At 44.2% G+C, this 26,588-nt stretch overlaps 3 protein-coding genes across 3 annotated transcripts in view; all 3 read left to right on the top strand.

Moving 5' to 3' along the window:
• LOC139311736 (zinc finger protein 420-like) overlaps positions 1-26,328 on the top strand; it is a 336,520-nt gene extending 310,192 nt beyond the window's left edge. The window contains exon 9 of the mRNA XM_070936228.1: positions 25,317-26,328. Coding sequence (XP_070792329.1) covers positions 25,317-26,211 — 895 coding nt within the window. The 3' untranslated portion in view covers positions 26,212-26,328. The remainder of the gene's footprint in view (positions 1-25,316) is intronic.
• LOC139313433 (zinc finger protein with KRAB and SCAN domains 5-like) lies at positions 4,815-11,543 on the top strand. The gene is made up of 5 exons (XM_070939045.1): positions 4,815-5,324; positions 6,902-7,010; positions 7,726-7,808; positions 10,545-10,619; positions 11,526-11,543. Exons 1-5 carry the CDS (start codon positions 4,815-4,817, stop codon positions 11,541-11,543), a joined length of 795 nt encoding a protein of 264 aa, XP_070795146.1.
• On the top strand, positions 11,744-12,136 carry LOC139313432 (zinc finger protein 22-like). The gene has a single exon (XM_070939044.1). The coding sequence runs from the start codon at positions 11,747-11,749 to the stop codon at positions 12,134-12,136; it is 390 nt and encodes a 129-aa protein (XP_070795145.1). The 5' UTR covers positions 11,744-11,746.
• Positions 26,329-26,588: the final 260 nt, after the last annotated feature.

Genomic DNA, 26,588 nt, shown 5'->3' with positions numbered 1-26,588 from the left:
GATTGCAGACCTATGCTCAAAGCCCTGTCTCTTGGTCTGTGCATCGTATGCGCCATATAACACAATAACAGAGTTGGACGGGAGCTTGGAGGTCTTCAAACCTCTTCTCAAGCAGGGGAGCCTATACTATTTCGGACAAATGGTTGTCCAATCTCTTCTTAAAAACCTCCAACACCCACAGCTTCTGCTGGCACTGATTAATTGTTCAGTCAGGAAATTTCTAGGTTCTAGTTCTAGGTTGCTTCTCTCCAGGGGTGGGTTCTACATTTTTTTACTACCGGTTCTGTGGGCGTGGCTTATTTTGTGGGTGTGGCTTGGAGGTCATGTGACTAGGTGGGCGTGGCTAGCTGGTCAGAGTCATTTCTGGAAGGTCCTCGCACTTAGGACCCGACTCATTTGTTTGCTTTTAACACTGATCAGCTGTAGGATGGCCCTTTGAAGCCCCGCAGCAAGAGTTTAAACAGTTTTTTTCCCTCTAGTCAACAGCTGGGACTCAGGAGGCAGCAATAGATTGGGGGTGGGATCAAATAAAAGGTAAGAATAACGTGAGGGGGGTTGGAGGGTGGGGGGGGAGAACCGGTTCGGTGACATCATATTGTCACCGCTACCGGCTCGGCCGAACCGGGAGGAACCCTCCACTGCTTCTCTCCTTGTTGAGTTTCCATCCATTTCTTCTTGTTCTGCCTTCAGGTTCTTTGGAAAATAAGTTGACCCCATTTTCTTTCTGGCAGCCCCTCAAATATTTGAACAGTGTTACCATGTCATCCGTTGTCCTTTTCATTAGACTAGACATACCCAATTCCTTCATATGTCTCCAGTTGCCTAATCATCTTGGTTGCTCTTCTCTGTACTCTTATCATAGGCACAGCTGCCATCTTGATTTTTTTTTTATTTTAACCCTTCTGCAAGTCTAAGATTCACCTTTTGGAGATCAAAGACTGTTCCAGTGATAGCTTTACGAACCATTGCAATAATTCAGATATTAATAACTGAACGAAGTGCTTAATTTTAGAGTTGTAGAGTTTTTGTTGGAAGAATAAACTTAATAAAATGACTCATGTGCCTAATGCATGGGGGGAAGGAAGGGAGAGGGAGGGATGCTTACCTTGTGATACAGACATTGCAGTCTTTAACAAATACAAGAAGTATAGAAAGCAGTACACGATGGACATAAAGCATGTGTGAGAATAAATGAAGTGTTTCAACCCTAAACAGGAAGTGAGAAATGGAAGTTTTCTGTTCAAGACTTCCTTCCTTCCTTCCTTCCTTCCTTCCTTCCTTCCTTCCTTCCTTCCTTCCTTCCTTCCTTCCTTCCTTCCTTCCTTCCATTAGCAGCCCAGAGTACTTAGTTAAGATAGGTGGCTATGAAGGATGAACAGATGTGTAGGGATTGAAGAATGACGTTGGGCCAAATGCAGCACACTGCTTCCGTTTCTGGTGTCATTGTATCTTCTTCCTGGATGATCTCATTCTTGCTCTGGTCTGTGTTATCTGACCTTCTGAGTGGGGGAAGAGGGAGGAGGATTGTCCAATTAGAACACTATTGCTTGCCTGCCTTTTTATCTGCCTGTGTAAAACTGTATAAAAAATAAACCTCTCTGCGAGAGCGGGAGAGACATCTTGGAACAGCAAAAGCCTGGACCTCTGATTTACAACACAGATGAAAGGATGGAGATGATGGATGGATGGATGAACAGATGAAAGGATGGAGATGATGGATGGATGGATGGATGGATAGATAGATAGATGATAGATAGATGATAGATAGATAGATAGATAGATAGATAGATAGATAGATAGATAGATAGGGATGGATGATAGATATGAGAGAGAGAGAGAGAGAGAGAGAGAGATGATAGTTGAAGTCCGCACATTTTAAAGTTGTCAAGTTTGAAAAGCACCGATCTAAACCTTTGGGCAGTTTCTGCAAAGGAGAAAAAAAAATCACATATAAAAACAAGCCTAATAAATATAATAAACATATAAATACACCTAATAAATCATGCTCCCAGATGCCTCCTGATGATTAAATATCCATTGGTGTCTATTCATTTTTTCTGCAAGCAAATAGATGCAGATACCGCGTGGCAATGCTTAGGCAATAAGATACATGCATCTTATTAATTTATGGCTTGTTATTATTATTATTTTTTATTTGATTTATATGCCGCCCTTCTCCGGAGACTCAGGGCGGCTTACAATGTTTACAATTTTTATTATTAATTCCTGGTTTTGAATCTTGCTATGGCAGCCACATGCACGGTGATGAAATGAACAGTGTCTTTTATACCATCATTAAGCCATACTAAAAAAAAAAAAAAAATCCTCATTTAGTTTCATTTTTTTTAAACTGGGGAACAATCTCCCCCTTTCCCCCTCTGCTAATCAATAGGCCAGGGGTGGGCAACTGTGGCCCTTTTACAACCTGTGGACTTCAACTCCCAGAATTCCTGAGCCAGCTTGGCTTGGCTCAGGAATTCTGGGAGTTGAAGTCCACAGGTTGTAAAAGGGCCACAGTTGCCCACCCCCTGCAATAGGCAGCTCCCTCAGGGAAGATCAAAGTCCTGGCAACCTTCTGGGCTTCGGAGGGAAAACTGAGCATGCGCCGGAGAACTTTCGCCAGCTGTTGGTATCTCAGTGTCGGATATGATGGAGGCTTCTCTGGCCGCGGTGGCGGAAGTGAGGTTCGCCGCCGGCTATGCGCCGCTCTAGCATCCTTAGAGCGTCTCTCTCGTTTTAACCCTCCAACTGCAATCCCCAGTGCTCAAAAGGGAATAGTTTCAGCTTTGGCAGGTGAGTTTGTTGTGTTGACCTGCGGGGGAAAGTCTGTGGGCTCCGGAAAAAAAGTGAAAGCAGTTATTTTTTTTGGTGCATGGGAATTGGGGGAAAGAATCCCATCCTCCTGGGCAAGCTTTGGGCATGCCAGCCTGCCTCCTGCAACTTTTACTGCAGCCCTTCTCAAGCCTGCATGCAGCTGCAAGACTGCAGTGTTTCTCAACCTTGGAAGCTTGAAGATGGGGGGACTTCAACTCCCAGAATCCCCCAGCCAGCGCTGCTGGCTGGGGGATTCTGGGAGTTGAAGTCCCCCCATCTTCAAGCTTCCAAGGTTGAGAAACACTGTGCAAGGGGAACAGCTTCTCTTTATGGGCAAAAAGAAACAGAAGGGACCCTTAAGGGTTAATGCCAGGCAGGTAAGGGGCATGGCCTGCGATGCCACTTCCCCTTCCATTTCTTGGAGAGATCCAAGCAGTGGTGCAGAAGCCCATCTGGACAGGTAGGAAGGGTAGGAGTCCCTGGGGGAAGGAGAGGATCTTAGAGGTTGCAAGTAGATCCCGTCTCCATCTTGCAGAACGGAGCAGGGATGCCTTGCATTCATTCATTCAGTCAATTCAATCAGAATTGACAGTTGAATTGAATTGAGTTGTTGTTCTAAGAGCTTTCCCCTTCTCAAATTGGAAGCACGCCCTTAACAGAACAACAAGAGTCGGGAGGGACCTCGGAGGTCTTCTAATCCAACCCGCTGCTCGAGCAGGAGACTCTATAATAATCCTTACGATTTATATTGATAGGGTTTCCGGATTGCTTATTTGTCCCCTATGACTATCGTTAAGTGTTGTACCTTATGATTCTTGATGAACGTATCTTGTCTTTTTATGTACACTGAGAGCGTATGCACCAAGACAAATCCCTTGCGTGTCCAATCACACTTGGCCAATAATAAAAAACATCTAATTCTAATAATTCTATACCATTTTAGACAAATGGGTTGTCCAGTCTCTCCTTAAAAACCTCCTGTAGTGGAGCGCCCCTAACTTCTGCAAGCAAATTGTTCCATTGGTTAAATTTAAATTTAAATTTAATTTCGTTTTATAGTATTTTAATGTTTGCATTGTGTGTTTTTAATTTTGGCTGTTCACCGCCCCAAGTCCTTCGGGAGAGGGGGCGGTATAAAATTTTTTAAAAAAATAAATAAATAAATAAATTGTTCCATCAGGAAATTCCTCCTTCGTTCTAGGTTGCTTCTCTCCTTGATGAGTTTCCATCCATTGCTTCTTGGCTTGTCTTTAGGTCCTTTGGAAAATAGATTGACTTCTTCTTCTTCTTCTTTGCGGCAGCCCCTTAGATCTGAGGTCTTAGATCAGAGGTCTTCAAACTTGGGAGCTTTAAGACTTGTGGACTTCAACTCCCAGAATTCTCCAGCCAGCTATGCTCCCAGAAGAGAATTCTGGTGTCAGGTTTCGATGTCATCTCAAATAAATTGCACTCCCAAACAATTAATCTTTGCTGAAATATTCCATTTATTGAGTACGACAGATCTGGCCACGACTTCGTCGTGGCCGATACTAACCCTCTGACCCCCAAACCCTTCCCTTTCTGTTCCCCAATTCTCATCTTCTCATTGGCCATCTTCCAAGTCAGTCTCCCCAGCTTCTGACCTCACCCCACAGGAATGTCTCCCCTCCCATCCCATCTCCTAGGGGATATTATCTACAGAGAAAATAAGTAGGTGAAAAGTCAAGCCTCATCTCCTCCTTTTTATGGCAGCATCAGAATGCTGACATCTGGGAGTTGAAGTCCACAAGTCTTAAAGCTCCCAAGTTTGAAATCCTCTGCCTTAGATATTGGAAGACCGCTATCAGGTCACCCCTAGTCCTTCTTTTCACCAGACTGGACAAACCCAATTGCAACCGTTTTTCGTCTGTTTTAGCCTCCAGCCCCCTAATTATCTTTGTTGCTCTTCTCTGCACTCTTTCCAGGGTCTTGTGGAGGTGCTTTTTCGATTTCCTTGAGAAGAAAAACCCTTGTTCCCAAAGATGGCTCAGAAAATCCCTTTGAGCCAGGCTGGTCCTATGAGTGGAAAGTCTTCCGCCGATCCAAGGGATCCTTTGGTGCTGTGGAATCCTATAGAGAACAAGGCGCCACGAGACACAGCAGGGGAAGCAGAAGGAAAAGGGTCCCACTCTGTCGAGCCTCCGGTTCCCGGGGAAGTCTGGGAACAGGCCAAGCAGAACATTCTGGAAGAAGAAGCCAGTTGGGTTGCACAACATCGCAATATCCGTGAGTTCTGCTACCAAGAAGCTGAAGGTCCCCGAGACATTTGCAGCCGTCTCTACCATCTCTACCGTCAGTGGCTCAAGCCAGAAATACACACAAAAGCTCAGATGCTGGACTTGGTGATCTTGGAGCAGTTCCTGACCATCCTTCCTCCGGAAGTGGAAAACTGGGTCCGGGAGTGTGGAGCGGAGACCAGTTCCCAGGCGGTGGCCCTTGCAGAAGGTTTTCTTCTCAACCAGGCCGAAGAGAAGAGGCTGGAAGAGCTGCAGGTTGGGAAATTTCTTCTTGTTGGTTCAAACAGAGCGATGTTCAAACGTGCAATGTTCTTGCTACTAAAGGACTCCTCTTGGGGACTATGGAAGGAAGAGATTTCAGTTCTCTCTGAGCTCAGTTGTCTTCTTGCAAATCTTTCATTACCCAAATTAGATAACATCATCACTGCCAGGACTAGCACTGATGATGTTCCCTAGTTGGGTAATGAAACATCTGTAAGAAGACAACCAAGCTCAGAAAGCACCAAGGGCCCCATAGTCCTCCCCTCCTCCATTATGCAACTCCCCCCTCGCCTTCTGGCACTCTAAAATAGAATAGAATAGAGTAACAGAGTTGGAAGGGACCTTGGAGGTCTTCTAGTCCAACCCCCTGCTCAGGCAGGATACCCTCTACCATTTCAGACAAATGGTTGCCCAATCTTTTCTTAAAAACTTCCAGTGTTGGAGCACCTACAACTTCTGGAGGCAAAAGCTATTCCATTGGTTAATTGTTCTCACTGTCAGGAAATTTCTCCTTAGTTCTAGGTTGCTTCTCTCCCTTGATTAGTTTCCACCCATTGCTTCTTGTCCTACCCTCAGGTGCTTTGGAGAATAGCTTGACTCCCTCTTCTTTGTGGCAGCCCCTGAGATATTGGAAGACTGCTATCATGTCTTCCCTAGTCCTTCTTTTCCTTAAATTAGACATACCCAGTTCCTGCAACCGTTCTTCATATGTTTTAGCCTCCAGTCCCCTACTTATCTTTGTTGTGGGTAATGAAACATCTACAAGAAGACAACCAAGCTCAGAAAGCACCAAGGCTCATTCATTTCAACCCTGAGCTATAAATATTCTCCTTTATTGGAAGAGATTTTTCTTCCTTTTTCAGCAAATGGTTCCATTGCTCTTTCCAAATAATTTTCCAGGAGAGGAGTAGCATCAGGAGAAAATTTTATTTCTTTGTTAGGTAGATGATTACTGTTCCTAGCAATTTCTAAAGATATAAGAAGCTCTGGCCTTCTTCCCAGGGTGTGTTATAAAGTTTAAGACAGAGGTCAGTTTGCAATTATTCATTTCTCTCTGTTGCTGTTGCTACTTCCTAGTAATTTCCAAGGATATAAGAAGCTCAGGCCTTCTTCCCAGGATGTATTATAAAGTTTAAGACAGAAGTCAGTTAGCAATTTTTCCTTTTTCTCTGTTGCTGTTGCTACTTCCTAGCTATTTCCAAGGATATTTCCAAGACAAATTCCTTGTGTGTCCAATCACACTTGGCCAATAATAACAAATTCTATTCTATTCTATTCTATTCTATTCTATTCTATTCTATTCTATTCTATTCTATTCTATTCTATTCTATTCTATTCTATTATTCCACTCCACTCCACTCCACTCCACTCCACTCCACTCCACTCCACTCCACTCCACTCCACTCCACTCCACTCCATTCCATTCCATTCCATTCCATTCCATTCTATTCTATTCTATTCTATTCTATTCTATTCTATTCTATTCAAGAAGCTCAGGCCTTCTTCTATTGTGAAGGCAGAGGTCAGTTACCAATGTTCCCTTTTTCTCTTGATTGTTGCTTCACATTCAGCAACCCTTCGTGGACACGTTTGCTGGACCCTCTAAAATACAGGGAGATATGCCATATCGTTCTCAGGATCTGGTCTTACGAGGCATGTCCCAGGAGGATACAGAACTAGGTAAGGAATTTGTCTGCTGAAGCCCTTAGGAGTGTGCACTGTGTTAAGGATATTGTTGTTGTGTTACCAACCAGCAGAGTGTAGAGCACAGAGAAACGTTGCTGAGAGCAATGAATAAGAGATGTGCAAACTGGTTTATCAAGAGTTTACTTTATAGTGAAAAAACAATCTCCTAGTCTGTAAACAATCCAAGTCTTTGCCAGTTAAATCAGTCCAGTGATACAAAAACTCTTCTTACCACACAAACAGTAGTTGGGTAGAATAACAAGTTCACTCTGGTTCACAAACCACGATGGTAGCAGATCCATCCAACGATGATAGCACAATGATAGCAACTCCACACACTATGGTAGCTTATCATCAACTGAATACGTTACAGTACCTTCCTTAAATACGTTTACAATCAGTGACTATCTAATTACAGCATGACTCAGCATTACAATGAATCAGCAGGAAAACTTTAAAGTCACACAATACATATTCATATTAAAGTCACAGAACACATATATTGCCTGGACAACTTGTTAGGCTCAAACCATATCCTAACACACTGCCTGAACTACTTTCATTCTCAATTGTTTTGTGTGTGGGGGGGGGGGAATTCTGAATGCGGTGAAGAGTTCTCAAGGATTCTCAGCTGCTAAAAGGATTTGTTTCTTCCAGAATGCCGTAGGCATTTTAAAGGTGCTTTCTCCGTTTTTTGTCTTACTCACAGAGAACGGAATGCCACCGATGGTCCCTATGGAAACATCTCTTCTTTCTGGGGGTGCAGAATCCACAATTGTACTTCCAGCTCAGGTAGGAGGACAATGTTCCATAGCACAAATGTGAGCTTTGTATTCCGTCAAAAGTTAATTGTATTTACAATAAAGGAGAATATTTATATGTCTGTGGCAGTGGTGAAATCTAAAATTTGTTACTACTGGTTCTGTGGGCATGGCTTGGTGGTGGGGGGTAATGTGACTGGGTAGGCATGGCCAATTTTTTTTTTTTTTACTTTTAAAACCATTTTTTCTACAACCTCCTCGGCGAAGAGGTTGTAAAAAAATGCTTTCAAAAGACTCTGATGATCCCAGCTCAGTTGCCTGATTGGCAGAGGCTTTCTTAAAAAGGATAAAAAGGGTTTTTTTTTCTTTTAAATGCCTCTGACGATCCAAGCTGAGTTGCCTGATTTTTAAAAAGCCTCTGCCGATCAGGCAACTCAGCTTGGATCGTCAGAGGCATTTAAAAGAAAAAAAGGGTTTTTTTTCTTTTAAAAGCCTTTGATGATCCCAGCTAAGCCGGGTGATCATCAGAGGCTTTTTTTTTTACTTTTAAAAGCATTTTTTGGCCAAAGAGGTTGTAGAAAAAATGCTTTTAAAGTAAAAAAAAGTCTCTGATGATTGTGCGGCTCAGCTGGGCAAGAGGGGGGGCAGGGATTTTTGCTACTGGTTCTCCGAACCACCCGCCTCCATCGCTACCGGATCAGGCGATCCGGTCCAAACCGGGAGCATTTCACCCCTGTCTGTGGAGATTCTCAGTCATCCAGGTTGTGGCTGTCCCAAAGGTGCTTTTTCAAGAGGCAACTGGACATTCTGGTTTTTCTTTGAAGACGTTTCGCTTCTCATCCAAGAAGCTTCTTCAGCTCTTGAGCTGAGTGTCTTCAGAGCTGAAAAAGCTTCTTGGATGAGAAGCAGGGCCAGATTTTCCTATAGGCTAACTAGGCTTCAGCCTAGGGCCTCAAGATCAAGAGGGGGCCTCAAGATCAAGAGGGGCCTATATTCAAATTGTTAGCAAAATTAAAATTACACTTTCACTATAGGTGAAAGGGCCTCATAAGTGGAATAGCCTAGGGCCTCTTTTTATCTAAATCCGGCCCTGATGAGAAGCGAAACTTCTTCAAAGAAAAACCAGAAAGTCCAATTGCCTCTTGAAAAAAAGCACCTTTGGGATAATATTTATAGCTCGGGATTGAAATGAGGAATCCTTGGTGCTCTCCGAGCATAATTGTTTTCTTGCGGACATTTATTACCCAAACTAGGTAACGCCATCAATGCTAGCACTGATGATGTTACTAGTTTGAGTAATGAAACATCTGCAAGAAGACAAGCAAGCTCAAAGAGCACCAAGGACCCCTCAAATTGTACTTTTCTTCTAGAATTCCCATGGAGCACACTTATCATGCTACGTTATGCTACTTCCTGACGGGCCACTCACAAGAAGTTCACGTAGGGATTCTTCTAGAACAGGGGTGTCAAACTCAATTTCATTGAGGGCCTCATCAGGTTTGTGTTTGACTTTGGGGTGGGTGTGGCCGGGGTGGGTGTGGCCAGTTTGACGTCACTTGTGTCAGGGGCATCTGTGGTGGCCCAGGAAGTCCTGATAAGGCAGGACTTCCCTCAGACCTTCCCTCCCCCAATTATAAACTTCTTTCCTTCCTCCCTCCCTCCCTCCCTTTTCTTCTTTTTCCTTCCCTCTTCATTCTCCTTTCTTCTTCTTTTCCCTCTTTCCTTATTTTTCCTTCCTTGCTCTCTTTCCATCTTTCCTCCTATTTCTTTGTCTTTCCTCTTTCCCTTTCTCTTTTTCTGTCTCTTCTTGGATGCTCAAATGCAAAAGGGGAAACATTTCTTGTTTTGTTTTGAGTTAGATTTGCTAGCCCCCTGGGCCCCATTTTTGCTGGTAGAGGTCCCGCAGGCTGGCCCTTCGCTGTTTCCAGGGCAGCTCCGCGGGCTAGATCTAAGCACTGTCAAGCTTCCAAGTAATACGTCCTCTGAAATAAAACCCAAGGCGTCCATTTTTCTTTAAAGTCTATTTGTTAGGAACATATCAAATTGGCAAGGACTTGGTGTAATTCCGACTCTGGCTAGATTCCGTATTTACACCCAATAAAAAAGCAAAAGTTTGAAACTTCTCCCCAGAGTCACAATCTCCAATCTATTCTCAGCCCATCAGCCCGGTGACTCCAAACTCCACCTTCCTCCAGCTGCAGGCATCTTCTCTGTTCCCACGGGAAAGAATGCCACCTAGACATAACATTCCCCCTTTATCTCTATAACCCCCCCCCTTTTCAACAGCTAGAGTGTGGCGAGCCTGAAATACTGTTAAATTCCTTTGCAGAAAGCCTAAAGAAAGCTAAGAAAAGAATAGACAAAAGCTACAATAAAATGTGGCTACACATACAGTACGTCATCTTCAGGGTCGACAAACACCACGCAGGCCGAATCCGACCCGCGGGCCTTGAGTTTGACACCACTGTTCTAGAAGGATTGAAATCACAGACTGATGTTGCTTGCTGGATCAGCCAAGCAATCCAGGGTGATAATGTCACTGTTGGCGTTCATTTTTCTGCAGAATCAATAAATGTGATAGAATATCCCTGAACAATTTATCAGTGAATTATCAGTCAGGCGTTTGGAGCTCGTCCTGTTTTCATACATAATTCCTCAGAGAGCGGGCATTAACTCCATTATGCATCTTTGCTTGGGAGAGTTTTGAGAGGAGAGAAGTTGAGAACCAGCCTGTGTGTTAATAAGAAACTGTTCCTTTTTCCTTCAGGAAGAAGTGGGTGTCCATTTCACGAAGGAGGAATGGGCTCTTCTGGATTCCAGGCAAAGAGCTCTGCATGGAGAGGTCATGATGGAGACATCAAGGATCTTAGCCTGTCTCAGTAAGAGGCTCTCTGGGTTTTTGTTCCAGATTGAAGAACATAAATCTCTCTCTAGAAACAACCAGCCTGTCTGTTCTTCCCAAGAAATTCCTAATCCAGTTTTCTTGACTGGAAGAAACAGAAGAAAACTCTTTAACATGATGGCACCCCTGGCACAGATCCACATCAACTTCAAGGAAGTTCAAGGAAGAACGTGTGGCTTTCCCCAAATTATTCTGGGAGGATGGACAGTTCTCTGGTCATCATTTCCTTAAATAATTTTGCTGATTGCTCTTGATATCACCTCCTTGTCATCAAAATGATACTGATAGAATCCAGAAAATTTTATCAAGTAGTCTTCACTCAGACTTCCAGAAATAGGATTTGTGTGTTTCTGTGCGATGGTTTCTAACATAATTTAATCTAACCTTAATTTTATCATTCATTTATTCTTTCATCCATTAATCTAACCATAACTTTATCATTCATTTATTTCATCCCCTTAATCTAATCTTAACTTTACCATTCATTTATTCTTTCATCCCTTAATCTAACCTTAAATTTATCATTCATTTATTCTTTCATCCATTAATCTAATTTTTATCATTCATATATTCTTTCACCCATTAATCTAGCCTTAACTTTATTGTTCATTTATTGTTTCATCCACTTCATAATTGAATAGTAAGGTTTCCGTTTGGTTTTTTTTTTATTTGTTAATTCTTGTGCATAGTAAATGGTTGCTAAAAAGTCACCCCAACATGAAAAAATAATCTTAGTTTCATCCAGGTACACAGAGATGAAAGGAAACTGCAGAGATGGTGGAATTCAAAGTTGGTTCCTTAAATACAATAGTCTAATTTTTTTTCTTCACTTTTTCTCTCATGCAGGAGCTGAACAAAGGATAAAGAGCTATGAGCCAACCAGCAAAAATGAAATGGCTGAAGAGACATTTTGCAGTCAATCAAAACTAACGAGAAATGACGGAAACCATCTAAAATACAGGGAAGAAAAAGCTTCTGCTCCTCCTGCTGTAATCCAAAATTTACAAATCCAATCAGATTCGAAAGGAGAAAGAACAGAAAAATGTCAGTTCTGTGGGGAAAGAATAATGGATAAAACGGATTCGTGTAAACGTTGTGGCACCCAGAATAAAATGGCACAAAATGGAGGCACAGGATCCAGAAGGTATGACAATCGGCCCAACCCCATGACTGTCACTTACTATATAGGAGAGAAACCGTATCACTGCACGGAGTGCGGAAAGAGCTTCCGTCAGAACTATCACCTCAGTTACCACAAACGAACCCACACAGGGGAGAAACCCTATAAATGCAGCGAATGTGGGAGAGGATTCGCACTCAGCGGTGCCCTGACTACCCATAAAAGGACCCACACAGGAGAGAAACCTTATAAATGCCTGGAGTGTGGAAAGAGCTTCTGCAGGAACAGTTCCCTGATTTCCCATAAAAAGATCCACAAAGAGGAGAAACCGTGTTAATGTAAGAAGCAAGGAAAGAGCTTCATCGTTCTACTGGACTTATTTCCTGGAAAAGGATCCATGTGATGATCTGGGGCACGGCACAGAGGCAACTGACAATTCAAACCGCCTCTTTATTGCTCCAACTTTCCCCCAAACGGTCCCACGTTTCTGGCAGGTCCCAGAGCAAAGTGACGGTTGCAAAGCGAGAAATTCAGCAGGGCAAGGGATTAATTTAATTTAATTTAATTTAATTTAATTTCCAATTTATATACCGCCCTTCTCCCTGAGGACTCAGGGCGGTGTACAGCCAAGATAAAAAACATAGAATACAAATATTAAAACATTTAAAAATATATATAAATTTTGGCCCGAAAGTTAAGAATCACAAACTAATTAAAATAATTTAAAAATTTTAAAAATTTCTTCTTAAGCCAACCCGGCTTGCTGAAAAAGATAGGTTTTCAGGGAACGACGGAAGGCATTGAGGTCCTGGATTCTTCTTATCTCCGGGGGCAACTGATTCCAGATTAACTGAAGGAGGGGAACAAAGAAGAAGGCAATTAATCCAAGAATCGTCCAACTTCGGCAACAGCACACAACACTCAATGAATTCAGCATTTGTTCCCGACAAATGCCCTCCCCCTCACAGTGTCTCCTTAAAGGCTCAGTCCCCAGGTGTGCCTTGTAAAGAGGGGCAGGGCACTCTCCTCCCGAGTCATCGGGTCAGCCTGCGCTGTTCCCGCCTTCTCTCCTCTCTCCATGCTCGAGGATCAGGAGGGGTGGTTCTTGCTCATCACCTGAGCTCTGTCTCTCATGTTCACTGCTTAGCCTCTCTTGTTCATCCTGCCCCTGTTCCTGCCTGCAAGCCATCCCAATCCTGAAAAGCCCTGGCCTGACTGGGCCTGCTCCTCCCCACCTTCTTCCAAAGCCAATGACGACGCCCCCTCGATCTCTATTGGCTCCAGTTCCAGTTCGTCTTCCTCCTCAGTTTCAGGCTCCGACGGGGGCATGACGACCCATTCAAGCGAACGTACATCAGTCAAAAGTGCATCGTTTTCTCCCAGCTGTTTTTTAACCTCCATCATGGCCATGCTCCAAAATGTGAGAAGACCAATGCAAAAGTCTAAAGTTGATGAAATACGATTACTTATAGACTTATATACCGCTTCACAGTGCTTTACAGCAGGGGTCCCCAGCCCCTGATTCATGGACTGCCACTGGTCCGAGCATGCCAGGTACCGGGCCACGCAAACAAGCAAAGCCCCATCCGTGGGATGCAGGCAGCACATGAAACCACGCCCTGTCTGGTCCACAGAAAAACCTCTCTCCATGGAATTGGTCCCTGGTGGTTGGAGGCCACTGTTTTACAGCCCTCTCTACGATCCTCAATTTAGGACCATAATTGAACCACTTATTAAGCAGGTCACCACCTGATTTAACCAACATTTTTTTGCGGTGATTTAACAAACAAGCCTATTATACCCCCCCTTTTTTTTTTTTGCTGGAAACCAGAACTAAACATTGGTCATAAATCACAGTCACAGTCAGGTAACCATGGGAAATTAGAAATTAGACTGGCCACCTCCTCCCCACTCTGATACCCTTTCGTAAGGCTCTGAAGATGTGGTTGCACAACCAACCTCTTCTTTTTCCTCGGCCTCACCCTAGTTTAAATCCTATAGTCCTGGCACTTGTGCATCTGATGAAGTGAGCTGCAGTTTTTTAATATGCTAGATTTCTTCTTCTTCTTCTTCTTCTTCTTCTTCTTCTTCTTCTTCTTCTTCTTCTTCTTCTTCTTCTTCTTCTTCTTCTTCTTCTCCTTCTCCTTCTCCTTCTCCTCCTCCTCCTCCTCCTCCTCCTCCTCTTCTTCTTCTTCTCCTCCTCCTCCTCCTCTTCCTCCTCCTCCTCCTCCTCCTCTTCCTCTTCCTCTTCCTCTTCCTCTTCTTCTCCTCCTCCTCCTCCTCCTCCTCCTCCATCCTCCTCCTTTTCCTTCCTTTCATCTTTCTTTCTGTGCTATCCTGGAGTAATATAACTCTCAAAAAAGATATACAGGTCTTCCTTCATTAATTTTTTAAAGGGCCAACAACTGCTCTGGAATCATTTGACAGAAGGCGCTCGAAGCAGCCACAAGCTGAAATTTATTTGAGGGAAAAGAAAGATCTTCAGTTGATAATAACATCTCCATAACATGCTACAAGTAGAACTAATTGAGAGCAGTGCTTAATTATTAACAGCCTGGTTAGAAAAACAGCCTGAAGGAACTGACATTTCCAGCTATCTACTTTTTCTTTCTGTCTTGATCTTTACGATGAGGTGCGAATTTTCCCTTTTGGTTTATAAAATCAAGCTTTTATTTAGATCTGTTTATACATACTATGAAGGGACGTGGTGGCTCAGTGGTTAAGACACTGAGCTTGTCAATTGAAAGGTCGGCAGTTCAGCGGATCGAATCCCTAGTGCCGCGTAACAGGGTGAGCTCCCGTTATTTGTCCCAGCTTCTGCCAACCTAGCAGTTCAAAAGCATGTAAAAAATGCAAGTAGAAAAATAGGGACCACCTTTTTTGGTGGGAAGGTAACAGCGTTCCGTGTGTCTTTGGCGTTTAGTCATGCCGGCCACAGGACCATGGAGACAACTTTGGACAGTGCTGGCTCTTTGGCTTTGAAATGGAGATGAGCACCGCCCCCTAGAGTCGGGAACGACTAGCATATATGTGCGAGGGGAACATTTACCTTTACCTTTTATGCATACTATGATGTCTTGTGTCTTCTCAGCACTACCAGCTGTGGTCTGAAGGCCTTTCTTTGCCTTTTTGCCTTTTCCACTGTTCAATTTCTAATTTTGTTTTAATGCTGTTATTTTAACACTTTAACCATGCCTTTTCATATGATTGTATAATTTATTTGTAAAGTGCACAGAGTCACACAGGTAAGATGGGCCATGTTGAAAGTTGGTAAATAAATTTTTAAAAACCACTACTCCAAACTGGCTGTCTTGTCCTCATTGTTATTTTGGCACAATGAGGGTTGGATAATTCCAGAAAACACCATACAGGAGGTCCTCAGCTGACGACCACAATTGAGCCAAAATTTTGTGTTACTATGTGAGATATTTGCTAAGTGAGTTTTCCCCCGTTTTACAACTATTCTTGTCACCGTTCTTAAGTGAATCACTGCAGTTGTTAAGTTAGTAATATGATTGTTAAGCGAATATGGCTTCCCCACTGACTTGTCAGAAGGTTGCAAAAAGGGATCAGGTGATCCCGAGACACTGCAACCATCTGTGGTTGCCAAGCGTCTGAATTTTGATCACATGGCCATGGAAACGCTGCAACAGTTGTAAAGTGTGAAAAATTGGTCATACGTCACTTTTTTCAGTGCCACTGTAACTTTGAATGGTCACTAAATGAATTGTTGTAAATCGAGGAATGCCTGTACATTACTGGGATGAAAATTCCTATAATATTTCAGCCATCATCATGCTGATCACTCTGTTGGAAAAAAAAATCCGGTCCAGTTACAAGCCAGGAGAAAGATGCAGGAGCCAATGAATTTGGAGGCCAGCTGTAGGAAAGGAGGTTCTCCATTTATTTAGGAATCAGAAGTGAAGTGACTCAGCATCACTTCTGGGACAGCTGACAGCCTGGCATGGGGAGTAGAGTGATTTTTATACCTGTTGGAAGAAAAATGCAGTCCGGTTCCAAACCGAGAGAAAAAATGCTGGAAATAAAACGGAGGATGGCTACGAGGAAAGAAGATCTCTGTTACTTGTTTTTCAGAAACCTCTGTGACAGCAACATATTTCTGGGGTGGCTGACAAAACGGCTGAGTGAGTGGATGGAACTTTATAGGGTTCTGGGATTTGGTGATTTGAGATGCTCCAGGGGTTGTGCAATATATTGAGCAACCTACCACTGCCTATTTGGTTTCCTGGGTGGTGGTCAGGGTTAAGGTCAGCCTTGGGGAAAGGCAGAGAATGTACCGTAAATACAGGGACTACTTTTAGCTTCTATGGATGGTTTTCCTTTGCCTTCTCTGGGGGCATGGAAATAGAGATGGGTGGGGCGGGGTGCCTTATGATTCTTCCAACAAGTCCTAGTTGAAAAACATTAACAAGGCAGATTATAGCAATGCAACTGCAATTTGTTCTTCAAACTAACTTATGTCTTAACAAAACATATGAATGAAAAACGGGGTTTCCTAGTGTAGGAAGTTAGCACCCACCCCTTTCCTGGAAGAGTGAAATATTTTAGGAAATATGAAAAAGGCAGAATATTATATTTCCCTGGATGAGAAATGGAGAAGCATGTTTTGAAGCAGCTCCCATCTTCCTGCCCCCACCCTTTGTCAATGGGCCATTAAGGCCTGGGCCAGTCTATTCTACATAACAAAGATCTGCCTCCTTCAGGCAGAGCCATAGTAGGAATTGCCAAAGATCCAACAAAGATAGGATTAGCCCTCTACACAATAGCAGCAGAAACTCACCACATGTGACCTGGGAAGCACATGTGACCATCAGCCAGCAAGGCTAGCTAAGACCCCCACCCCCTGGGAGTCTGACAACCAATCAGGATACTCTTTCGGGGCCCCAAGAAATGCAAAGCCAGAAAGAGCATAAAAACCCGTGGACTCGCTGTATTCCTCCCTTTTCTGTTCAGGAACTCAAGCCATGTGATCCTGTCCACCATTAAACCATCTTTCCAAGCAGTCTCCATGTTTCCAGTGTCTTTTTCCCCACTTGGAGCAGAACCTAGAAGGAGATTTCTTCCAACACTAGCTATAGTACAATAATATCCATGGAGGCCTCCTCCATTGCCCACATTGGTTTGCCTAAAGCAGGAGTTAGCAACCTGCGACTCTGGAGCCGCATGTGGCTCTTTCATCCCTCTGCTGCGGCTCCCTGTCATTCATAATATGCATCACAACCGCCAATGTGCTATACCTGCTGGCATGCAATTTATTGAGCTTTTCAACCCCTGGTAGGCCAACCGTGGATAAATCCAAGAAAAGAAAAGTTTCAGAAGAAACTTTTAATTCAACTTTTAATTCAACTACATATGCTAGTTTTGTGGCCGCTCAGGAAATAGTCAGGCACGGGAAGGGTTTTGTGGCTCCCGGTGTTTTCTTTTCCGTGGGAAACGGGTCCAAATGGCTCTTTGAGTGTTTAAGGTTGCAGACCCCTGGCCTAAAGTGACACCGTTTGTCACTCTCCCATAATTTTTCTACCCACCCATCCTTTGCAAGGTCTCCAGGCAACGCGTGCAGGGTCCACCAGGGGGCAGCGTGGGGGAAGCACAGCATTGCAGTACTGGCACTTCCTCAGCTTCAGAATGGGACTGAGCATGCCCAAAACGCCTTGCCAGGGCTTGCTGCATTCAAATAAAAGAAAATCTCTAGAAGGGGGCCGGAAATGGAGACCCCGCTTGCGGTCTGGGCCTCTCTAGCCTGTGAGGACCTCCCAAAAGCAGGGGTGGGCAACTGTGGCCCTTTTACAACCTGTGGACTTCAACTCCCAGAATTCCTGAGACAGCCAAGCTGTCTCAGGAATTCTGGGAGTTGAAGTCCCCAGGTTGTAAAAGGGCCACAGTTGCCCACCCCTGCAAGGAGCATAGGAAGGAGCTCCTGCATGGTTGCAAAAGGAAATCACAGTCTCGATTCTCTCCAAAATATTTTGGGTAGCTGCTATTTTTTTTTTTTAGCAGGGAAAAACCACAGTATCTATTTTGTCGCTTAGATCAGCGTTTCTCAAAAACTGGGCAACTTTTAAGATGTACGGACTTCAACTCCCAGCATCCCTCAACCATCGAGCTAGCTGAGGGATGCTGGGAATTGAAGTCCACCCATCTTAAAAAGCTGCCAAATTTTAGAAAACCCCGATTTAGATGGCTCTAAAGACGAGGATTTCTTCTCTTAGGAGGCTATTTTTTCCCTTCTTACTCACATCACCTTTGCACCACTAACCCCGGGCAAAAAAACCTCCTCCGTTCCTCCTTTCTCTTGTAGGGGGCGCCCTCTGTAAACTGCTAAAACACATAGGAAAAACCGCGCATGCGCCTGATAGCTTGGCTGACACTGCTGCCATCTGCAGAATGCAGGGTTTTTTTTTGTAAAAAAAAAAAAAAATTGGGGAGGGTGGGGGGGGAAGAGACAGACAGGAAGTATAGCGAGTGCATCGGCTAGAATCTTCCTCCTGGATGTCATTGCCCTCCCTTTCTTCTTACCCTCAACCTCCCCAAAGGCAAAGGGGGCTGCAGGAAGATCTTGCAGGAACGGAGGGACACCGAGTGGTGCCCTTTTCCTCTGCAAAGAGAAGGGGGAGCCGCGGAGAAAGGAAAAAAAAAAGCAAGGTATTTCCTCTAGATTGCAAAGCTGTCTTGCTAAGGGAGGGAGGGTCGGTGGGTGGAGGGAGAGAGGACCAGAAGCTCTCTCTCTCTCTCTCTCTCTCTCTCTCTCTCCCTCCATCATCTTTCATCTCTCTCAATCATCTATCTATCTATCTATCTATCTATCTATCTATCTATCTATCTATCTATCTATCCCTCCCTCCCTCTATCATCTTTCATCTTTCACCTTTCATCTCTCAATCAATCATCTCTCTCTCTCTCTCTTCCTCCCTCCCTCTATCATCTTTCATCTCTCTCAATCATCTATCTATCTATCCCTCCCTCCCTCCCTCTATCATCTTTCATATCTCTCTCAATCAATCATCCATCCATCTATCTATCTATCTATCTATCTATCTATCTATCTATCTATCTCCCTCCCTCTATCATCTTTCATATCTCTCTCAATCAATCATCTATCTATCTATCTATCTATCTATCTATCTAGCTAGCTATCTATCTATCTATCTATCTATCTAGCTATCTAGCTAGCTATCTCTCCCTCCCTCCCTCTCTCCCTCCCTCCCTCTCTCATCTTTCATCTCTCTCTCAATCAATCATCCATCCATCTATCTATCTATCCCTCCCTCCCTCTATCCTTTTATCTCTCAATCAATCATCTATCTATCTATCTATCTATCTATCTATCTATTTATCTCCCTCACTCACTCTATCATCTTTCATCTCTCTCTCAATCAATCATCTATCTATCTATCTATCTATCTATCTATCTATCTATCTATCTCTATCCCTCCCTCCCTCCCTCCCTCTATCATCTTTCATCTCTCTCTCAATCAATCATCTATCTATCTATCTATCTATCTATCTATCTATCTATCTATCTATCTATCTATCTCTATCTATCCCTCCCTCCCTCTATCATCTTTCATCTCTCTCTCAATCACTCATCTATCTATCTATCTATCTATCTATCTATCTATCTATCTTCTCCAGCCCCCCCCCCCCCCGCCCACACACACACACTGTGCAATCCTCTTTCCGTGCATTTTTGGGTGCGAGAGCGCTCCCTTGCGAAACAGATCGAGTCCAGAGCAGTGGTGAAATCCAACTTTTTTTTACTACCGGTTCTGTGGGCGTGGCTTGGTGGGCATGGTGTGGCTTGGTGGGCGCGGCAGGGGAAGGATACTGCAAAATCCCCATTCCCTCCCCACTCCTGGGGGAAGGATATTGCAAAATCTCCATTCCCCCACTCCCCCCACTCTGGGGCCAGCCAATGGCGGTATTTGCCGGCTCTCTGAACTGCTCAAAATTTCCGCTACCGGTTCTCCAGAACCTGTCAGAACCTGCTGGATTTCACCCCTGGTCCAGAGAAAGGCAAAGGAAAGGAAGAGTTTTTGTCTGCAGGAGGATCATATGTTAGGAGGGGTGAGATTTTTCCAGAATCTCTTCATGCAGTAGAGGTCTTAACCAAGGAAGACAATTTTGAAGATCAGGAAAAAGCTGATCCCATTTTGTTTTTCAATAGAAAATACAGAGAAAAATGCATGAACACCCAGCAGAGGAAGGACAATGGAAGGCTTCTCATGGTGCTCGTCCTGAGACCACCGGAGAAAAAATTGGACCGAAGAACCTAGGGGAAGAAGCGGTCGGTTTGCCCGATCGGTGCCGATGTTTCAGAGACTTCCGATATGAAGAGGCCAAGGGACCCCGAGATCTTTGCAGCCAGCTCCACCAGCTTTGCGCTCGGTGGCTGAAACCAGAAAGGATCACCAAAGCTGAGATGCTGGACCTGGTGATCCTGGAGCAGTTCCTGGCCATCCTGCCCCTGGAGATGAAGAACTGGGTCCAGGAGTGTGACCCAGAGACCAGTTCCCAGGCGGTGGCCTTGGCAGAGGGCTTCCTCCTGAACCAAGGAGAGGAAACGAAGCAGGAGAAATTGCAGGTGAGGAGATTCTATCCTGATAGTTCCAGATGGATAGTAACACCATTCTTCAATATTTAGATGTTTTGCTACTTCAGCTTTCTGGAATTATTAACATGATGGCAACATCAGTAGGCAAATTAATCCATTGTCACTTTCAGAGACCATATTTGAAGCGAACTGTTGTGGTACCACGTTTTTGTGTTCCCACTGATGGAAATTTGGGGCTGTGAAATTGGAAGCAAAGGGTAAGAATCTGCTAATATGAATATCCTTAACGCCTCTTCTTGTGTGGTATTTCTTGCCCAGGGATCCTTTGTGGGAGTGGCCTCTGAAAGCCTCAAGGCAAGAGGACAGCCATCACAGGAGCTAATCTTCAACAAAATTTCCTCAAAAGATCCAAGTCAGAACTTCTTAACAGGTACGATAAGATTCTTTCCAAAAACTGTAAATTCCTTTGAGAGATTTGCTTTGAGAGTAATAATCCTCCTTCTCTGCCTCCTCCTCCTTTCTTCTTCTGCTTCTTTTCTTGTTTTCTCTCTCCCTCCTCCTCCTCCTCCTCCTTCTCCCGCCCCCAGTTTAGCAAAGGGGGAAAAAGTTGTGATATGTTATGTGACTACAACGTGACACCGCGAGTTTGAGGTTGTGCTTCTTCTTCTTCTTCTTCTTCTTCTTCTTCTTCTTCTTCTTCTTCTTCTTCTTCTTCTTCTTCTTCTTCTTCTTCTTCTTCTTCTTCTTCCTCCTCCTCCCACTCCTCTTCCTCCTCCTCCTCTTCTTCTTCCTCCTCTTCCTCCTCCCACTCCTCCTCCTCCTCCTCCTCCTCCCCCTCCTCCTCCTCCTCCTCTTCTTCTTCTTCCTCCTCCTCCCACTCCTCTTCCTCCTCCTCTTCCTCTTCTTCCTCCTTTCTGGATGTCATTAAGGGTCCTTTCAAAAAGCCTGCTTCCCCTAATTTTGCCTTTCTCACAGGGAGGAAAACAACATCACCTGTGTTTGCAGAATCAGATCCTTCTGATAAAGCAAAACCAGCATCTACGCCTGAAGCTCTGGTAAGTGGAGAACACAGAAAAGATGCAGAAAAAATAGAGCATCACTGTACGCACGTCGTGCTCCTCTATTTTTCCCCAATATTTTAGGGCTTGCTATTTTTTCTTTCTCTGGGCTTGCCTACACTCTTCTCTCCGTGTCCTTGGATCGAGTGGAGGAGGCAATTGTTCCTCATCAGAGGGGATCGGCTGTCTATCGGCACCACTGCCTGTCAGCAACCAATCCTCCCCTGTGTCTGTGAAGGCAGGCAGCTCTCCATCTGGACTTTCCCCAATGCCTGTGTGGCCCAGGAAAGCATCGTCCTCGGCCCCTGGCCTCTCCAAACATGCAAGGGAGACATGCCATCCAGTAGTGGGTTTCAAATCCCGTCAGTACCAGTTTGCTTATGGTCGCACAAGTGGTCGTCCGAGTGGGTGGGCAGGACCTCCGGCCGCCGCTACCAGTTTGCCCGATCCAGGGTGATCCGGTAGCAACCCACCACTGGTGCCATCCCTGTCGGATGGTCCCGGTTCCAACTCCTCCTCCTCCAAACTGGCCTCCAATAGGGCCATGACCTGAGCCAGGAGTCTTCCTCTGCTAACTAACTTAAATGAGATGGATGACAGACACTTTTATTGAATCATTCACATTCTAAACGTTTGGCCCACAATGCGTGGTCAGACTGAGGTCTATCCATTTTCTTTGACATCGTTTGAATCTTCAAGTAAAACACCCATCCTGTTGTGGTCCACCATGCAGACAATGAGGAGGCTGGAGAGGACAATGGGCCAGTCCTGGAGTCGGGAAGGCCTTGGCGAGGGCTCTGCGTCGGAGGCAGAGATAGAGCCAGGGCCATCTGGGAGCGATGCACGGACTCCGGAGCCTCCAGAGGCTGACATCAGAGAGGCAGAGGAACAGGAGGAGCCTGTTCCTAGTGCACGCATGCAAAGAGCTGCCAGAAGGCAAGAGCAGCTGAAGCAAAAAGGACAACTCAGGAGTAAGGCCAGAAGATGATTGGCCACTCCCATAAGGCTTAAAAGAGCAGCAACGAGCCATTGGGTTCTTTGTAGAAAAGCAACGTTGATTCCAGTGCTTCTTGCCAGCGTCTCTTGAACTTTGTGGGGGTTTTGCCAAGAAAAGCCTTTGGCAGGTTTGCCGAAGACATCAAAGGTTGATGATAAGATCGTAGGACTGTGTTGTGGCCCCGCCCTCTGAGCCTATCTCATCGGAGGAAGAAGGCTCTGAACATGAGGGAGAGGAGTCAGCCAGGCCTCCCTCTCCAGGCCCCTCCCCTCTGGCACTGTCTCAGGTGCCGGCCGAGGGAGAGGAGATTAGCCAGGAGCCAGGTGTCTCGGATGAGAGCGAGGAAGGAGAGCCGTCGTTCCTGGATGCACGCCAACGAAGGCGTGATAAACGGTTGCAGCAGTTAAGGAGGCGTGCTAGGGATTAGAACTGAGTCACTGGACCACACCCCAGAGACTATATAAGAGAGGGTGGTGGCTGGTAAAACTCTGTGACGAACAAAAACTAACTTTGGCTAGTCACTTGAACAACGCCTGAAGCTGCCGAAGGGATATTGTTTTGCTGGACTATTTGCAATGCGTATGTAATGTTATGTTATCTGTTGCAGTAAAAGCTCTTGGCAGAAGGTGCTTATATTGTTGCCAAGTTTGAGATAACGACCTGTGTGCATGCCAAGTGCTTTCTTAACCCTCGGGTGGCTGTGTTTGTGTGTGTGTGTAGACGGGGACAGATCAGGACTGGTTATGAAGAATTTGTTTTGGACTAAGCTGAGAATGAATTAATTCTCAGCTGTTTTAATAAAATAAGTTTGTTCAGGACTGAATTGTGTTTGGTAATCACTACGTGGGTCTCGGTCACAACACATCCTTTTTAAGATACGTGACTCAAGATAGAGAACTTGCAAGAACATCCCGGACGTTACATTCACTGGGAACGTTCTCTTTCTTTCAGAGTCGCATGTCCTTCCAAGACGTGGCCGTCTTTTTCACCAAAGAAGAGTGGGCCTTACTGGACCCCCATCAAAAAGCTTTGCATGGTGAGGTCATGCTGGAGAATTCAAGAAATGTGGCTTCTCTAGGTAAGGGCCTTGATTTAATCCTGATTTGTACGTATGTTTTCTGTCTCTTCCTCTTTTGAGATGCAGGTAGTCAGTCCTCAACTTACAACAGTTCACTTAGTGACCGTTCATAGTTACAACTGCACTGAAAAAAGTGACCGATGACCATTTTTCACCGTTACAAAGGCTGCAGCATCCCCATAGTCACGTGATCAAAATTTGGATGCTCGGTAATTGGTTCGTGTTAATGATGGTTGCAGTATCCTGAGATCAGGTGATCAGGTTTTGCGACCTTCTGACAAGCAAGGTCAATGGGGAAGCCAAATTCATTTAACAACCAGGCTACAGGTAGTTTGTTTAGTGACCATTCAACGTTACAATGGCACTGAAAAACGTGACTTATGACTGTTTTTCAAAGTTACGACCTTTGCAGCGTCCCCATGGTCATGTGATCAAAATTCAGACACTTGGCAACTGACTCATATTTATGAATATTAAAGCATCATCTTGGTTTCCAAGTTTAGAAAGAGGAAAGGACTTTTTATTTATTTATTTTTTTTATTTATTATTTGATTTGTATACCGCCCTACTCCCGAAGGACTCAGGGTGGTGAACAGCCAAGCAATAAAATACATAAATACACAAAATTTAAAACCAGATAAAATCAAATTAAATCATTTTGGCCCAGACAGATTAAAACACCCCAATAATTTAAAAACGGATTAAAATTTACATATTAAAAGAGGGAGGAGATTAGGCCAAGCCCGCTTGATGGAATAAAAAAGTCTTCACAGCGCGGCGGAAGGTGCGCAGATCCGGAATCCTCCGTATCTCTGGGGGGAGCTCAGCTTTTTATATGCTGTTTTTATGAATTTTGTGCATTAATGCTGTATTCTATTATGCCATATGGAATAACTAACTGACTAAATAAATAAGACGAAAGATTTGAAATTCTGGAGAAAAATTGCAATACTTGGAGTTTATTTTTTCATGGGAGTTCATTTTTCTTCATTATAGTTCTCGACTTACAACAGTTCATTTAGTTTTACTGACTGTTCAAAGTTACAGTGGCACTGAAAAAAGTGACATGATGGTTTTTCACACTTAACGACCATTAAAGCAAAATTCGGACATCTGACAACTGATTCATATTTATGACGGTTGCAGTGTCCCAGGGTCATGTGATCCCCTTTTGTGACTTTCTTACAAGCAAAGTCAATAGGGAAGCCAGATTCACTTAACAACCGTGTTACTAGCTTAACAACTGCAGCGACTCACTTAACAACTGTTTCAAGAAAGATCGTAAAACGGGGCAATATTCACTTAACAAATATTTCACTTAGCAACAGAAATTTTGGGCTCAATTGTGGTCGTAAGTTGAGGACTACCTGTACTTATTTCATTTTTTTTACCCCCTGCAGATGATGGGCAAGAGAATAAGAATAATGAGAAGGCAAGGATGTTTCCATTGCAAACAGTTAAGAATGAAGGACAAGACATGTTTCAAAATATGTGGAGACCAGAACAAGATGAGGACAACCAGCCAAGCGATCGGAGTGAGACGTTCCCAACTACTTTAAGTTTGGAAATACAGGACTTCCAGACCCAAGAAAATCAGAAGGGAAAGAAAAAGGGAGAGAATTCAGGGTATGGAGAACAATTCAAAGATAAACCTGTTAGAAACAAAGATTGCCGGATCCACACAAAAGCGAAAGCTTGTGAACGCAGAGACCCTGTAAAGAATTACTACGAGAACTTCCCTCTGACGTTATATCAGAGCATCTCCACAGAAAACAAACCGTATCAATGCACGGAGTGTGGAAAAACCTTCAGCCACTCCAGTTCCCTCACTTCCCATAAAAGAATCCACACAGGAGAGAAGCCGTACAAATGCACCGAGTGCGGAAAAAGCTTTCGACGCAATACTGACCTTACATCTCACAAAAGAGTCCACACGGGCGAGAAACCCTTCAAATGTGCGGAGTGCGGAAAGAGTTTTACAATGAGCAGCAACCTGACGTTGCATAAAAGGATTCACACGGGAGAGAAACCCTTTAAATGCATGGAGTGTGGAAAGAGCTTCATTCAAAGGGGTCACCTCACTTGCCACATGAGAATCCACACCGGGGAGAAACCGTATATGTGCGTGGAGTGTGGAAAAACTTTCAGGTGGAGCAGTCACCTGCCTAACCACATGAGGATCCACACAGGGGAGAAACCATACAGTTGCACGGACTGTGGAAGGTGCTTCAGAGACCGCAGTGCCTTTCAGGCCCATCGAAGGATCCACACGGGGGAGAAATCTTTAAAGTGCACAGAATGCGGGAAGACTTTCAGGGGCAGCACGGATCTCACGATCCACAAAAGGATCCACACGGGGGAGAAACCCTACAAATGTCTGGAGTGCGGGAAGAGCTTCATTAGAAGCAGTCATCTGTCCTCCCATAAAAACATCCACCCAGGAGAAAAGCCGTTTAAATGTCTGGAGTGCGGAAAGAGCTTTACTCAAAGCTGTTACCTCAACTACCATAAAAGGATCCACACGGGAGAAAAACCTTACAAATGTCTGGAGTGTGGAAAGAGCTTCAGCAGGAGCAGTCATCTTTCTTACCATAGAAACATCCAGCATGGGGAGAAACCCCATAAATGTATGGAGTGTGGGAAAAACTTTACTCAGAGCTGTTACCTTCTGTCGCATAAAAGTATCGATATCAAAGAAAACCCATAAAAATCGATATCAACAAAACCCCATAAAAATACTAGCAGTGTTCTTGTTTTTACATTTTTTGTAAGCTGTCTTGAGTGATTATAGAAATAGAAAGGTGTGGTATAAATGTAATCATCAATAAAAATAATTACTGCCTGAAGTGAGTCAGTCTTTATTTCTTCAGTGATCTACCCTGCATGAGGCAATCTACATTATAATTAGTGGTTGGGTGTCAAGGGGGAGTTTCCTTTTTTCCCCGCCTTTTTCTTCTGCGTGCTCTGTATGCTGTTCTGTGATTTACCTCACGATTTACCTCATGATGTAGTGATATGCCTGACTATCTTAGTTACTGTAAATATAGAGGTTGAATATATGCGTTTATATCAAACTACAAGTTT

The sequence above is a fragment of the Pituophis catenifer genome, unplaced genomic scaffold (assembly GCF_029215685.1).
Source record: "Pituophis catenifer annectens isolate HBS135680 unplaced genomic scaffold, rPitCat1.0.hap2 SCAF_2, whole genome shotgun sequence".
NCBI lineage: Eukaryota > Metazoa > Chordata > Lepidosauria > Squamata > Colubridae > Pituophis > Pituophis catenifer.
Note: the sequence above shows the minus strand (reverse complement) of the source record. Positions and strands in the feature narration are given on the sequence as shown.